This window comes from Ostrinia nubilalis, chromosome 14 (assembly GCF_963855985.1).
Source record: "Ostrinia nubilalis chromosome 14, ilOstNubi1.1, whole genome shotgun sequence".
Lineage (NCBI taxonomy): Eukaryota > Metazoa > Arthropoda > Insecta > Lepidoptera > Crambidae > Ostrinia > Ostrinia nubilalis.
Window position 1 is genome coordinate 6,582,931 of NC_087101.1, and position 17,029 is coordinate 6,599,959.

A 17,029-nucleotide genomic window follows, 5' to 3' on the forward strand; every position below is an offset into this window, starting at 1 on the left:
TCGATTGTCGATTTTTATTCGAATGTTGTTTAGCTTCGACGAATGAATCGACAATCGAATACGCAATTGTACAATTGTCGTCATTTAAAAATATCATTAAAAATCACCAGATGTTTTTCTAGTGATATCTTTTCCAAAATTTCACCATGGAGCCCCTAAAAATCACTAAATCTAGCGACAAAATCACCAAACTGGCAACACTGTTCACCGCGCTTTTAGTAGTCGCTTCTTAATTTTGGCGCTTTACACACCGCTCCGTTATGCGCACTCAAACCGAATAACCCGTTCCAAAATTTGACAGCTGCGCGAGTGGAACGGAACTCAAAGAAAAAGTTCCACACGCCGCCGCAGAGAGCGCTCGTGTGCCAGTCTTCTCGCAGCGGGCGTGCGGCCGGCTGCTTGTTGCAGTGCGCGGTGCGAACCATCACACGCGAGTTCGCGGTCATAGGCTCGAACGAACATCGAAATCGACGGTCAGTGCGATGACCATGATGATGGACAACGGGGTGATGTCAAATAATTATGAGTACGACGGGTACATGGAGCAGGAGGAGGAGTGGGAGCGCGAGGGTCTCTTAGACCCGGCTTGGGAGAAACAACAGAAAAAGGTCAGTTCCATTCACCTAGTTGACACACTAGAGGGGTAGGTAAACGAATACCGTCCCTCTAACAACACGGTTTAACAATACCGCTCGCTCCTAGCGAATGTATGGACAGGAAAACCTTATCTTTGTCGTGACTCATGTTTGTGTATTTACAATTTTTCAATTTTATCACTAAATTCTATGTCATGTTCAGTCGAAGGAGTTGTTGGTGCCTGATCTATTTTGTCGGCGAATTAGCAGTGCTAAAATAAAATTAGTTTATGAATCTATTCTTAGTGCGCAGCCTCAACAGTCTCAATGGCAGACTAGTTTTAAATTTCTGAAACCTTCAATTTTTCGCCAACTATTTGCTACAGCCGATGCCACTAGACCTGCGGTATGATGCATATAAAAAAAAACATTGCAATATTTTTTTATTAAATAATAAATGAATCGCAAACGGATATCCGCGCGTATATTCAAAAATTCAAAGTTTATCGTGCACATTTCCCGCCGTTAGTTGAAAGTAGATCGCGGCCGTGGACACTATTAAAAGATTTCTTGGAGCTTTACGTGCGAGCGGGACGCGCGCACGCATCGTCCCACGGGAGAGAACGAGCCAGAGAGAGAGGAGTCGAATTTCCGTTAGTCATGTCCTAAAATGGGTCCAGCCCAGGCGCCGCTGAAAGCGCGGGCGTCCGTCTTTACGTCACCATGAAACCCGTATTTCAGGAAACTGCTCAGCTTCTGGTGTCTACGCAGAATGCATCTTGAATGTAGCTAAAGCCGCGATGGCTGAGCAGGCCCGTGACGAGCGCTCTGACGCACCCCGTGAGCTCAACCCAAGTGGAATGTCATTAACGACTTACGAAAGCGATGTCGACTTGCACTGTGGACACTTTTATTTATACCAACTAGCATAGCACTCGTTTAATGGTATATTTACGTTCTTGCTAGACCCAGACGGAGACCAGAAATTCAGAGATCTATTTAATAATTTGGACAGTGTAAATGTTTAACAATGTTATAATACAAACCTTGAAGAAATAGACCAAATTTTATAAAAATGTGATCTATTTCAATATTTTGATCATAACAAAAAATATACAGTGAAGGACATTTTTCTTTGCTAATCTTGATCTAGATAATTTAGAAAAAAGTAAAAATCGGCACATTCCGCGACCTCCGAAAATTGGCATACATTTACGTTGTATAAACATTTTTTCACATTCGGATGGATATAGCAACGGAGAACATCTTGTTACACAGATTGGTGCTCATTATACTGCGTTTGTTGGCTAGATCTTAGTGGAGGACAACGAACGAGAGCCTCGCAGGATATAAACAAAGAGCCTGCGACACTCAGTGCATTGCCCGATCATGTATGCCGGGTCAATGTCGCGGCCGACCAACTTGAGATGCGACCGAACGGAAAAGTCACCCAACCACTCGCTTTACTGCGAAACATTGGAATCACTCTTCCGCAAGGGGGTCACTAGCACACATGTCAGATGTTTTCCCCGTTCCATTCAGAGTACCCCAAATTCGACAGACGATATTCAAAGTCATTATCACAACACTTTCAAAATATTCACCGTTCATCAAATTAATTCCCAACACTGATACTTATGCTGATGTCACGGTTGTAAATAAATAAGTAAAAGAAACCCATTCCTTTAATCACTAGCTCTAATAGGTCCAATATTTGGAAATGCGAACCGTAAAACGAATTTATTAAAAGTAACATCATCGTTTGATACCCTAGAAATCTGCCGTGAAAGTGGTTTTTCACTCAAAACTGGTTAGCAAGTTCGTAATTTACCTAAACCACAAATTTATTCACGCTTCATATTATAGGTGAGAGAAACGTTTGGCTCATCATCAGTTGTACTTCCATAGAAATCATGGATCATTACTGGGGCGTTAATAAGAGTAAAACCAAAAGCGATATTATAAAACTTCTTAGTGAATCCATTTCCAATTTGGTCGGCCGAAGCATTCTTCGTGTCATTAGTCTAAAGAATTATCGGTCTGACATGCCTGAACTTACTTCTTAGGATTTTAAGGTCAGTGACTTTAGCTCGTGTCAAACTGTGCTTAGCTTACTAAAGAGAATAAGAATTAAATCGAAGTCTTAAGTCGAACTTATTGAAATGAGTCCAGAATTTTGTTTCGAAAATATTTTCAAGATAATTATGCAACACAGAAGAAAAAAACATCAAATTATCAAAAGAAAGGTGTCACATAGAAACAATATTACAATATTTTTAATGAGTGTTATAACAATTGTAAACAGTAATTATAATTACAAAACACTTTAGTTAGAACTAGAGGCTTTGGCTTGTGTTATTGGAGACAAAATCTCTGTTATGTAACCTTTGACAAGTTATTTTTTCCTTGTCGACGTTGGCTCGCTTTTGGCATGCGTTCAAAATTGGAACAAGTTAAAGCTATGTTACATACGAGTAGTACATTGATATTGTCAATAGTCTTGTTTGTTTGTGCAGAATTTTAATGAAGTTAATACACAATGTATTTTCTGTAAAGTAATGTTTTCCAGTCAAAAGTAACGTTATCTATCTGCTAAATGATTTAAATATCCCTTGTATCCTTATCCTTCCTAGTAGTCCCTAGATACAAAAGTTGTAAGCAAAATAATTTTGATAGGTATTATAATATGACAAAGTGTTTTCTCACTTTTCACTGCAGCAATTTTCACTTTCCCATGGGTATAAATGTTACCTTTCTGTATTTTCCCTTTATGGAAAGTGCTACTAGCTACGTGTAGGTTAAGTTACAAGTATTCGAACCCCGTCTAAATTGACCCCTACAAAAGCCAAGAATCGAGTTACACCTATTGTACACTAGAAACTTTGTCACGCTCAACAAAGGTGAACCTACTTCACTACTCGTATATCAATTCCTTCTTCCTGTTTTGGAACCCGAGCACGCGCAATAACCGGAATGACACTAAAAGCTTTGTCTTTAACTCCAAAATCAATCACCAAAAGAAACCACAAGATATCCTTTAACGAGTCATCGACCACAACAAGTGTGGTGTCATTGTCAATGTTTGTTTTGTTCTGCTCATAGCATGCGTTCATAAGTTTTCTCACTTCCTTTTTCAATTTTCGACCAAATACACTATTATATTTCAACGTAAACATACGAGTCGAGTGGATTTATAAAAAAACTTCATTTACATATTTCCAATTCGCTTGTGCGTACATAACCTGTGGTAGTACCTAATTTGCTAATACTGTTTAGATGTAATAATAATAACAAACACGCATTACAAGATAAGACTTAAACATAAAATAATCCACACTACGAATTTTATGCGACTTGCCCATGAAATTTCGTGCTGCTCGAAGGAAATGTAATAAAACGCGAAGTTTGTGAAGAAACAAACACGATCGACCTTGAGTTGAACTACGACACGTCGATAGCGTACCTACTATAAGATGTTATCGAGTGTGTACTGTGTAGGTTGGAGAAATGTAACTTTCTAAGCGGCTCTATCGACGGCGCGTTCAGAACCTGCTTTCCAGTTCATAAGCTGCCGGAACGATGCACTCTGCATGTAAACAAACAACGGCCACGTGAAATGACATTGTAATAGCTGACACTTATGAATACGAAGAACCTAATGGTAAGAATCCAAAGGTGTTAAAGATATGGCTATAAATATAAATTTGAAATTAACAGTAAATAAAATGATAGTGTGAATTGAAGGACATGAGCTTATGGAAGATATTGTTGAGTCAGCTTATAAAGACATAGCTATAAATAGAAATTTGAAATTAACAGTAAATAAAATGATGGTGTGAATTTAAGAAATTGAGCCTATGAAAGGCATTGTTGAGTCAGCTTTACGTTTTGCAAGACTATTAATAAATGTTAATGATACTCGATTCCAAATGGCATGCTTTTTAAAATTGCATAAGTCGTTAGCAACGATGCAATTTGCAATGCAGCATTTCAACCAAACGTGAATGACGAACACCGCAACTTAATATTCAGAAAACCTGAATCATATTATAATAAAGTGAAAGTATACTTGAGTTTACCGATCATTTAGTGAGAAGATGCGTTACTCAGTGGTAAAACCGCAGGACACGATGGTGGATGCGTAAGCGCAGCCCAGATGTGTGCCGGCTTGGCGCGGCGACGTCAATAATATCATTTTAAGTAGACCGGTTTGGTTCGGTCAGTCCTAGTAAACAGACTCGCTATACTACAGACGGTACATTTTTTCTGTGTAAACAATTTAATGGTTCTGAGAAAAGTGCATGGCAACGTATATGGAATTGCTAACTCGGCAAACTTGATTAATCACGTACCTACTGTTGTCGCTCATTACATCAGCTTCAGTGCAAAAAATACACATGCACGTACCTACCTACATTATTATTATGGATTTTTAACATTTAATAAGTAGTAGGCCTGATCCCTTATCTTATTAAACTTTTTCACCAAAATTCCTAGCAATTTTTTCTCTATACCTTGTTCATCAAACAATGATTTCTTCATTTAGAATCCACATTATTTGATAATAATTAATTTTAGTAAATACTACGTGTACCAATATCCGTTTTAGACGTTTGTTTATCCTATAGACCAGTCAAAACATAAATAGGTGTGAGTTAATTTCAACGAACCAGGTTTCAATAGGTACATTGTTTTGTTTTTTCCCTGTACTGCGGCTACCGACCGACGCGCCCGCATCTCATAGTACATAGTTACGTTTTTTTCGAAGGCTATTGAATTTGAACACACCTCTAGGGCTGATGCAACATTGTAGATAAAATGAATGCGAAATAGTTAAAATTATACTAGTGTATTTTCTAAGATAAGAAAAAGACAGAAAATCAGTGAGCAGTGTTCTTTAGAGTTTACTAACTATCAAACAATTGCCCAAAACTAAACAGGGCTTTACGTAGATGATACGATAATTAGGTCATCTTTTACACATACTGGATACAATACGTCATTAACATCTAATAAATAGACACTATTATCCTTCATACACCTCTTAAACTAAATAGCCTGTAGACGAAATAAAACTAGTGTAAGTGGAACACGCTGCTCGTTCAGTAAGGCTTATAACTTTAAGCAGGATAGAGATTTCAAAATGTTATGATCCTTAGGCTGCTAAGCCCTGCCGACAGAAAGGTGGGTAAGTAGGCGAGCCACGCCCACTGCCTGCACCCAGGCACCCAGGTGCGGCGCGCGCGCAGCGTCAACCTTGCCTCTTCGTTGCACAACGTTGTCGTTGTTAGTATCAACAATAATAATGGTACACCATTAACGTAGTATATTAGGTATTTTGCACAGTAAGTAAAGGTTTTTTAAGCTCTACAACTTAATGCTATGTAGATGTATTTCATAAAACATAGTGATTCTTGAATTGCCCTGGACTTAAGTATTCTTATGATATAAAAATCATAAAATCTGGCAAACAACCAGCCTATCTGGATATCATTGAGAGAGATTCAGCAGTGGTCCTGCTGTGGCTGAAATAATGATGATGGCATTTAAAATGTTAGTACAAATTTTATTACATAACAAAATACGATCCACAAATCTCCCTCGTGTATATCCCTTTACATTTTTAAGTGCACATAATAAAGTGTTTTGTTTCAAGGCGAATGTCGTTCGATGTGGTGACACATTGTCTGATTCTCAGCGTTATTGTGTAACGAAAGGTACTTTACTGTGCAATTACCGATGCTCTCCTTAGTTCAGACAAATCAGTCGTCACAAATACGTCTGTGGGATCGTAAACTGTTGCAAATAGCATCGATAAAGAAATGTCTTTCTTCAGTGAAAAATCTTGACGACTGTCACCATTAACAGGGTTGCCAAGTGGGCAATGCCACCCACAATTTATTGGATTCAGAGAAACTGATTCTTGCATTAATCCAAAGCTTATTTTCACCGAACAAGATCGGAATCTTGATGATGATGGAAAAAAGCTATCAAGTTCCGTTTTAATTTGGAAATAACCCGATCTTTGAACTTTCTAATATGTCTCTATTATTTTTATTTCTTGCTCAATACTAGAACCTGTTGCAAATGCGATCTAATGTGCATTGTCATCTTCAGTACCATTGTATCCTCATGTTGCCTTACTTCAATCTCATCGTTGAATTGTATCATACTGTCCAACAATAGGTACATGATACAAGTCAAGGTTGATTTAATAATTACCGTTGATCATTGTAGATTCCAGCATCGATTAAAACGACGTAATACTCAAGTTCTGTATTATTTTCTACCAATGCCTTCAACTCTTCGTCCGTCATGACGAACATTTTCTAATTTTCTATAGACAATTCACAGACGTCTTTTATTGAAAAGTTCCGAGATTTTTTTGTAAAGCTGCTGTATTTTCTTTTCACATCGCCCATTGATTTTTCTAATGACCCTGTCAACCCTGTAGACAGTAGATCAGGCCCGCGGCCACACTGCGCGCGAGTGCCAACACCAGCTATTTCTGTGCCGGTCCGGTCGCCCACGCGAAATGCTTACACTCACTTGTTATTATAATTAGAAAATTGTAACTAAATATATTTTCGACGCCAACGGCTTTGGCTTTCCTAAATTTACATCTGGAAGAGCATTATTTTTTAATGTAAGTATATTTTGTAATTGTGCAATAAAATTTGAGAATCGTACGTCATTAGCCTCGGAAATAACATTTCGGTCGATGACTACGAGCTCACTTATTGCAAATGTAAAAACAACTAGGTACTATACAAGATCTGAATTATGAGGACTGTCTGTATGAAACTATGAAAATTTTACATAATTATACCTACTCGTACAAAAATATATTGCAACAACACACTATGGTGGTTATCGGAAATACACAGTCGTCACAGATTATCGTCAGAGATAGTGCCCTAAGCGGCTGTTAGATAGGGGTCCGTCATGGACGTTCATTCATTGCGCCCCTACAGATGGTTACAAAAGATCTGTAAGGGCTATTCCGAATGTGGGATATGGGAATTCCAGAATTCCCTTTATTACAGACAGCTGCAGTATTCTAAAAATATTTATATTGGATTCACGGAAGAGTTTCGCAGTTTGAATTTTCCACAACAACGGTAGCTTGGTATATGTATAAATTGAAGGCGGTATTTAATCAATAACAAACCGGCTGATTGCGCGACCTTGAACAATCGGCTACAAACATTTCTTATCAGATAGCTGTATACTGTATATGTAGTGCATATCGGAGCAAAAATTCGACCTACAGCTTGAGGTTTCCGCGTTCAATATCAATGGCGGCCTAGTGTCGGATTCCTGTTGTCTTGCATCGAGCGGACACCTCGCGTAGGACGCTTCCGGCCGAACCGGCATATCTGCCAAACACGCGCCATGATTACCGATCCAGCGCTGGATGTCGGTGAAATGCGATAAAGCCACCAGTGATATATGGACTTGGAAATAGCTGGACGTAAAAAGAACTAAACAACGAACTCCTATTCTAACTACAATACCAAGTAAACATTTCGTGATTTACAGACAACGTTACCAAGGACTAAAAATGTTTTTTCTATGATAGAAGTTGAAACTGAAACTACTTAAATAGGCCTATTATGTTCAGCAAATAATGGGAAAAGTACAGACGAAAGCTCATAGTCCAAAAAAGCTTCTATTAGGTACAACTAAACAATTAAGATACCGCAGTGATAAGCTTGACGTGCTCTGTCTCTACTTACCTTTAACAGTTACAACAGAATAACCTGGCAAGTCATACCAATGACACTAACTAACAACAATATAAACCTTGAAACAATACTTTTGGTAGCCTTATAAAGTTTGCGATATGCACGCACCTTGAGCGAATCGTTTTATCGGGCACAGGATGTCTGGATCACCGCATCTCTTCCGCTATAAATTCATCTTTCAATTTGTATGTAGTTGTACCTAAATAGGATACCCTTGTTATACTAGATCTGGGGGACTTTATTGGTAAAATATACAGTGTACTTGCATAAGTAAGAAAGAATTGCTATTGTTTTATTCTTTTGCTAGCTAGTGATTCAGCAGATGATTGTTAGCCAACTACTTTGAAAAATTAGATGTAAACATGTTTATTTTTATCTACTTGTCGATATTTACATACAAGAAATAATTTATGGGTTACAGGACACTATACAACATCTTTTAAACCCACATCCATTCACACTATCTATCATTCAACAGCTCTTGCTACTTGCTTTAAAATTATTTTAGTTAGTCATTCTTCTTCGTTCTTTTTCATCACTATTTTACACGCACATCTTATGCGTCTCTTGGTGTTTTTAGGCAGTAGTTTTTTATTTATTTGTCGCTGAAACAACAATACCCCATCCCTTCTATTCTTTCCCACACAACTTCCTCAATATTTACATGTCCCTCTATAGAAACAATACTAGAAAGTGCATAATATGCTAAATAAGAATACATTATCTACGTCTTATCAGTTCCTATAAATAAAACGACAATGTATTATCTGCGTTATCTTAATCAGTAGATAAACTTACTCTTACAACCATTCCAAAAGTATTGACCGATGAGATGGGACACGACCAAAAATTAATAATGTAAGTGTAGAATAAAGTATATTAAGATAAACTATACATTCCTGTATAATTTGTATTTATATACCTACGAGTAAGTTACTAGTTTTCCATGCTAATTAACGTTGACATCCATTCGTTACGTTAATTAAATAAAACCGATTAAAATTAGCATTCTGCCAAATTAACAGCCAATAATTTTAATAAGCTGGCTGCACACAAGGGAAGAGCTAAATTTTAAAATAGCTATATTGTATCTGAATTTAAAAATATCTTGCGTTAAACTACCATGGCACAAAATTATGTAAACTCCTCTCATAAACTCTTCTATAGTATCTAAGTAAAACGCATGTTAAGAAGCTCAACAATACGTATGTGCCTACGTATGACAACAACAATTTCCAACGATCGATACGTCCAGACTGCTAGGGTACATCCCAAAGGTATCATCTAACTAAGCTTATGAAACGAAGTTTATTACGTTATAGAAGTTACTTCTGAACTTGCAAAATATTCTGGAATATTTCATTTACAAAGCGCTCCATGACCTACATAATTCAAAGTTACTAGCACCATAAAAGTACGATTCATTGTCAAAACTTTATTTCTCTCATGCCTTAAATTCGTAACAGAATTACTCTTTATTATACATTGTCCATTACCTAACAAAGGAAGAAAGTCTTGGAATAACCAGAGCCTAATTCGGTGAGCACCTTTTGTAAACAATACCATATTTTGAACGGTCGAAACAAAGACGCTGGACGAAGACAACAATGAAGAACACATTACGAAGGCGACGAGGTGCGTCATGATTAACAATGCCTAAGTTAAAAGCTAATGCTTAAATTAGGTAAATGAATATGCAAGTGGCAAAGTAAACCACAAATGGGTGCCAATAATGGTATAAAAACGCGTGAACGTGATGTCAAACAATGAATTTTTTTTTTTTTTTTTTATGTGATAGGAATGAAGGACACAATGCAAGAGAGTGTAATTCCAGGTAACCTAGATGTGTTTGTGTAGTTAGAGCATAAAAACATGAGATTACGTAGTTTAGTTATCAAGCAAGACTAAAGCTTAGAAACAAACATTTTAAAAAGTATAAAACTTTAGTCCATGAACGTAGAAGATTAAAATAATATACTAAAATCCTTGCACATAGGTAACATTATGTATATGTAGGGTCCATGTTTTGGGTCTTATGCCTATATGTAAGAACTTTTATATACCAACATTGGAGCAATAAAGAATTTGAATTTGAATTTGAATTATGTTTTTGTTAATGTAATGTAAATCGTAAAGTGTATTTGCAAAAGTCTTCTTATATGAAAGGATCATCACAAGATAATAGTAACTTACACCACCATCAATAAGTGAACTTTGGCATTTAACTTCCTAATAAGTAAAATGAAGAGAAACCCATAATCTCGTCTGTGTGCTACTTTTGAGACCGGTACCAAATTGGCTCCTTGCGTTACTCCAGGCTTTAACGGTACTTGGGAACAATATTTCATTATAACTGAGGTTTGAAGAGTTTATCGGAAGAAACGGATTATTTTAATGCATTATTCAAGACCATCGATAATTTTAAATATTTTTGAGTAGAACTGAACTAAAAGTAAAGAAAAGATATCAACAAGCATAATAGTAAAAACAAATTATTAAAGCTAACACGAGTTCAAATATGAATAGAATTTTCATTCATTAAAATCAGACAATGCAAATATTAAAATTACCGGTGAAAATGTAGCGAGGAGGGGCTTAGTAACAAAACAAACGACCACGTAGCGTCATTGTTGTACCCCGACCGGAACGGGCTATTGGCCTCTTTGACAGCTAGTAATCTCTACATACTCAATTACATAGGAAATCTGACCAACCACATAAACTGTTATTTCTCGATTTCACTTAGATCCAATATACATAAGTAAGTACCTACCTACTAATTGAAAAGCTGTATTTGTAAATAATATGTAACGAAAGGGAAATGTTATTACAAATCTTGGCAAGTTATGGTTTTGTAAGTTCTAGTTCATTAATAGTGATAAGTAATAGCACTTAAGAACTAAAAAAACAAACTCTCATCGAACCTCATCGATTTTGCGCACTCAAAAATTCTTCGAAGCTACTTTACATACCAGTACAACACTAATTAGTTACGCACTTTGATTGTTTTCTTACACCATTTCGGGGAGCCAATTTCAAATTTATCGCCTCATTTAATATTCATTGCAATTTGCATTGCAGCCGGTAGATAGGTACAACATTGTTTTTAATGCTTTCTAAGATTTTTTCTCACGCGGCTGCACTGTGTAATGGAAATACAATGGTGTTACAATTAAAAGGAACGTAACTTTTCCTCTCACAAATTAAACCTTTTATAAATATCTGAAGTGTATCTGAATATTCTGAATCAATGGAATTTTATGATTGGTATTTATCTTCACCTGTTCTTTAGGAGAGTTAGAAATAAATTTATATTTTATCAGTTACTATAACCATTTTCAAAAGACGAGGATAACATTGAATTTAGATAATAATCTCCTCCATTATTTGCAGCTGCTCATACCTAACTGCTATGAAATTTCTCTCAACTTTCAGAGCTTTTACTTTAGACAAGAATTCTCGGTTATTATCAGTAGGAAAATTCGTGAGACGAGACTAAAGCAGTCAACTGTCACTCACCCAATCTAAATAAAGACCATAGCCATAGCTCGGTGAAAGAACCGGGGCAGATCAGCACGAAGATTTTAGGCGAGTTCCACGCGTTTATTTTTGTAGACTTCATGAACTGAATATTTAACTCTTTAATTGTAATAAATGTATCTTTCTTTCTTCTTTCTTTCTTCTTTCTTTCTTCTTTCTTTCTTCTTTCTTTCTTTCTAATTATTACTAAGCAACGTCAAAATACTATAACACTTCTCAATTGGAGAAGTGTTATAGTATTTTGACGTTGCTTAGCATGCAGTATTGCTAAATATAGATGTAAAATAAATAATGTACAAGATGAATCATGTTGTACCTTTCTATTTGGCACACGTCAGCTGTTGTAAACAAGCCGATGATTTGGGATCGACATTACATCATTATTTACATAAGGAAGTATTCAGACATTCCAAATCCGTAAGCTTGCGAAAGACGTAATCTCGAACTTTATTTATAGCGAAAACATGGCGCGTGAGTAAGTAGGTTTATTACAGGGATACTATTTTTAAAGTGGCTTACACGATTAGATAGAAGATTCCCATCGACATGGTTACGAGACTTGCGAGACTGTTGTTACATTACAAATAGTATAAAAACCATTCGTTATAGATCTATGGGCGAGTTGAGCAACAGTGCCCACACGCAGATCTATTGTGTTCTTCGAGTGCGGGTTGTAAATTACAAGTATCTTGTGATTTGCTGCTTTGACGCTTTCATAGCGATCCAGTTTGTTTCTCGTTTCTGTCAGATCAATAAAGCTTGTAAGAAGAAATATCCAGGGATCTACGCCCACGCGGCGCGGCTGCTATCAAGTCGGATATTATTATATGCATATTTCAGATCTCCGCCATCTGTTCCCATGGCGATTTGGTTATTTAAAATTTGTCGTCAATTATTTATTTGAAGATCGTCTACTAGTCTAGTGGTTTTAGACTAGATGGCCAATAAAAACGATTCAAATTCTGTAAAGAAACAAAATTCAATGTTTGCGTAGATGCAGCTACAAGCATATACCTACAACATAATCAACATTACATAAAGGTTCTGTGCTACAATATTATAAATGTTATATTTGAAGTACGAATGTTCGCCCGCGTATCACATAATTAGAATAGGTTTAACTTTTTACTGAATCACTTTATTAATTTGAAAATTTCTCTTTTACAGGTATTCAATTTGGAAAGGAAAGTTATCACATATTTCCACCAACCTGACACATTTCACGAAACGTGAGTCCATTCAAAGGTATTTAGTACAAATGTGTGAAACGCTTGCTCATTTTTACGGCATGCCGAAAAAGAGTAACGCGTTTATTTTTTTTTCTTGTGCAAATATTTAATCGTCTGTACCCTTGGTCATTGATCTCCGTGTTATCATTTGTCAGATATGAAGTATATGATAACAGTAATCGTTTAAGCTAATTATAAATAATTTAGTTTACCTTTCCTACTATGCTACCGAAATAGTTGCCAGCAACGACTTCAATTAAGGCCAAATAAACTTTAGTAGGTTAATTAGAACTACCACAACTAAGTTCATTATTAGAACATCTACTTACTAATGAGGTATAAAAACAAGTTTTTTTAGCGATTAGTTACTTTAAAACCTAAAATTTTGAGAATACAATAACATTAGCATAACGCGGTAACGTACAGACTAATATGCAAATTTACAAGGAAAAACTAGTGATACTGGTATTTGGGAAATAAATGGCTATCTTATGGGTAATTATTTGTAGTTTAAACAATATGGAGTGGTGGTGTGGTGTGGTGGCGCTTGCTAGCGGCCAAATGTTTACTGACTACATTCGAATGTGTGCTAAGCTAACGTTTATCGAAATGACAGTGGGCGAGGGCCTGGCAGCCGTCCCAAGCGGACACCTCTGCAGGTGTGTCACACCGAACCCAATTACACTCACAAACAATTCGCCGTACATCGGACCCCATTACTAATCATTTATCAATTGAGCAAACAATGCCGATCGTGCTTTGTTTAATTTTCGAGTTATTGGCTCGTCCGCTTCAACTCGTCGTGACGTCAAAACAAATGAGGAGAAATCATCAAATCGATACTTTCGGTTATTATTTGTTGTAATAACAACCATGCGATTAATCGGGTGAACTTGAACCCGAAGATTGATGATGGTGGCGCATGACGTGACATCACAAATACTGGTCTTGCTAATAGACTTGCCGTTAGCTTCAACATCATCACTACTGCTAACTCCAGAAGCTGAAGATCATCAATCAAAGTAATCACCGATTGTGTTGTCATTTCTTTTTATAAGCTCTCTATAATTTTGTAATTACTTAGGTACATATTTATCAATGCCACTCATGAGACTGTGATTTCATTTTAATATTCGTTGAATATATTTCTGATTATCTTTACCCTCATCATAGATGGAGGTAATATAATTTAGAATCATGTTAGCAATTAAAATGAGGTTAGACACATTTTATTTTCATGTGTCAACACATACTTAATATTTTCAGATGGCATTCACGATCGCCAGACTCTGTTTATTTTATAAACAAATTCGACCTTTTCAATATTCATCAAGACTACTTTATAATATTAGTCTTGCCAACTGATTGGTATTACAACACTGTTATGTTGATTATTATAACAATGCAATAACTAGAAGGTACCTACGTAGGGAACTACTAATAGTAATTTAATTAATTGACTGGATATTAAACTTTTAAATTACAATGTAATGACTTAGAAGTGCATTCAGGTTAGAAGTTGCAACGCACGCAATATCTAATTAAAGTCATTAACAATCTAAGACAAAGAGCAAGCACTCACCGCAAGGAATTTTCCCATAGAGACTAATATAGAAGCGATCTACGACTTATCCACATAACGATCTCACGATAGCAGATACAGCCTCATCTACCTGAGCATCTAGATTAAGACTGTGCATTATTTTTTGTTATTTATCAAGCAGGCAAGCGTTATTAATGACCATAAGTTAAGTAAATTCCAACATTACTGATCCCAGATTAGAGATAATTCATGTGCAATTTAACACAATTGGTAAGGGAAAAAAAAGAAGACCAGATATCGAATTTACTAGAATTCTCGTTTCCAACGAAATCAGAAGTTAGCCCAGTGGGTGAAAAGATGACAAATGTATCGTATGATTAATGATACAACAGAAAGGAAAGTGACAGAGTAAGCCTTACTGCGCAGACTCGGCATAAGTAGAATAGAAGCAGGATAGGCAAATATCTTCACCTAGATGAAACCATTGGCAAAGTTGCAAATAATTGAGACAGCGATAAAGATCTACATTTTTGAAAACGGACCGATGTACTACTTAATGCCCACCCATTCTTGCTATGATTACTTTCTCATTGCCCACCCACACTAGTTTAATGGGACCAACATGATAGATCGCTGGATCTACAAGCACATTACGAATAATTTCTTTCCTCTATCTCATTTCCACGTCATATGCAGATTGCCCATGGTCAATATAAACATCTTTGAATAAATAAACATCTGTTAATTAATTCCAAATTTCTGCAATTTGCTTCACTACTCTTTAGCTTTATTTAATAGGCTTCTCTGCTTTTCCTTTTACATTAATATTAATAGATACTGTTTATCCGTGTATATTCATTAATTTATTTTTATTCCCGCATCCACTAAGTCTACGCGAAGCTTCTCATAAAACTGTACCTACCACCAAGCCATATTCATTATGGAAATATTATTTTCACTTTAATTCACATCCCGATATACGCAATAAAACGACATACTAAACTGACCAGATACTTTATTAATATCACTCGGACCGGTATAATTTGCATACACAATGGTTTCTCTGCTAAATTATTCAACGATTTATCCTTTACCTACTAAATTGACGAATTTTGCTTTCAATATTCATAGTAGGCCCGTTTGATTATGTGAATCATTTCACTTTCGAAACACAGGTTCAACTGCAAAATAAACAAGTACTAGGTAGGTTCATATTATTACGCATTAAAAAAACCGAAATTAGGAACTATAATTAAGTACACTAATACATCTTTGTAATTAGTACGAAATACTTAAAATAATTCTGCACACTCATGAAGAGAATTTCAAGAAACATTCTTGTGCATTGTCCAAAAAAATGCATTCATTCACAAGATTTGTTGATATTACGTGAGTGTGTCGCAAAGTTTACGTCTGCTCTTGCCAATGCAGTTTACCTGGCAACCATTCCCTCGGGACTCTGGCACTATTATGAATATTGCATAAATCATAACTCTACGGCGAGTGTAATTTACAAGAGACAAATAGAGGTCGCCGCTGTAACACCTAGCGCGTGCTATGAAAAAGTTATTAGCTGCGAACTGTGGAGCAAAACACGTAAGTAATAGCGGAAGCGATGATGCCCCTAATCATCATCTGTATTACTTATTACATTTCTTGTACTACTGTTCCCTAGATTCATTTCTTTGGAATTATGACTCTATTATTTCATTATACCTATTTATTACTTCGACATGCGTGTCAAAATTGATAAAAAAAGCAAATGTTTTAGGGCCGCTGCTTTTGAAAACAGATTTTAGAAAGATTTTACTAAACAGATTTTAGAATTTTGTACCCTTCAAATAAGTTGCTTAAAGTTGTTAGAGAGTTACCCTACACTTTGAAAAAATTGATCTGATGCTAAACAACTTTAGAAATCCATTTTTTTTAATTTGAATGACCTGGAAATATTAATTTTCAAGGTGCGAGGTGCTGCTGGTGTGAGTAGAACAGATCTTCATGCAAGCAGAAGATAATAGCTATTAGTGGATGAAATGCGCCTATCACCAAATCATTTGTTATAAGCCAGAGCAGCCGCGCATCACCTTGCCCAGTCGCCTTCGGATTATTAACCTTTCATTCTTTGCACCCGGCGAGTGAATGATGACAGCTCGTCTACTTAATATTCATATGTGTGCTCCTGTTTTTCTCAATATCTTCATTTTAAAATAGTTTAGCAATTTCGAAGCTGAATGGTTGACGTTGACACATTTTTAGAAGTAGGAAGCGTATTTAGTTTTTCTGCAACATCACTTCCTGTAAAATCTTATTTAGAAATTATATTTTGGAGGTGTTTTCAGCTTGGGTTTTCAGTCTGTAGTAGTAGTAGTGTAGTAGGAAGCCTTACAATTTCTT

General features: G+C 36.2%; 1 protein-coding gene across 3 annotated transcripts in view; it reads left to right on the forward strand.

Moving 5' to 3' along the window:
- The first annotated feature begins 339 nt into the window (after nucleotides 1-339).
- Nucleotides 340-17,029, forward strand: part of LOC135078037 (alpha-actinin, sarcomeric) — a 32,666-nt gene continuing 15,976 nt past the window's right edge. For 2 of the 3 annotated variants that reach the window (XM_063972589.1, XM_063972588.1), the window contains exon 1: nucleotides 340-608. In XM_063972589.1, the coding sequence (XP_063828659.1) occupies nucleotides 483-608 (126 nt within the window). In that variant the 5' untranslated portion in view covers nucleotides 340-482. The remainder of the gene's footprint in view (nucleotides 609-17,029) is intronic. The other variant, XM_063972587.1, reaches the window with a different exon arrangement.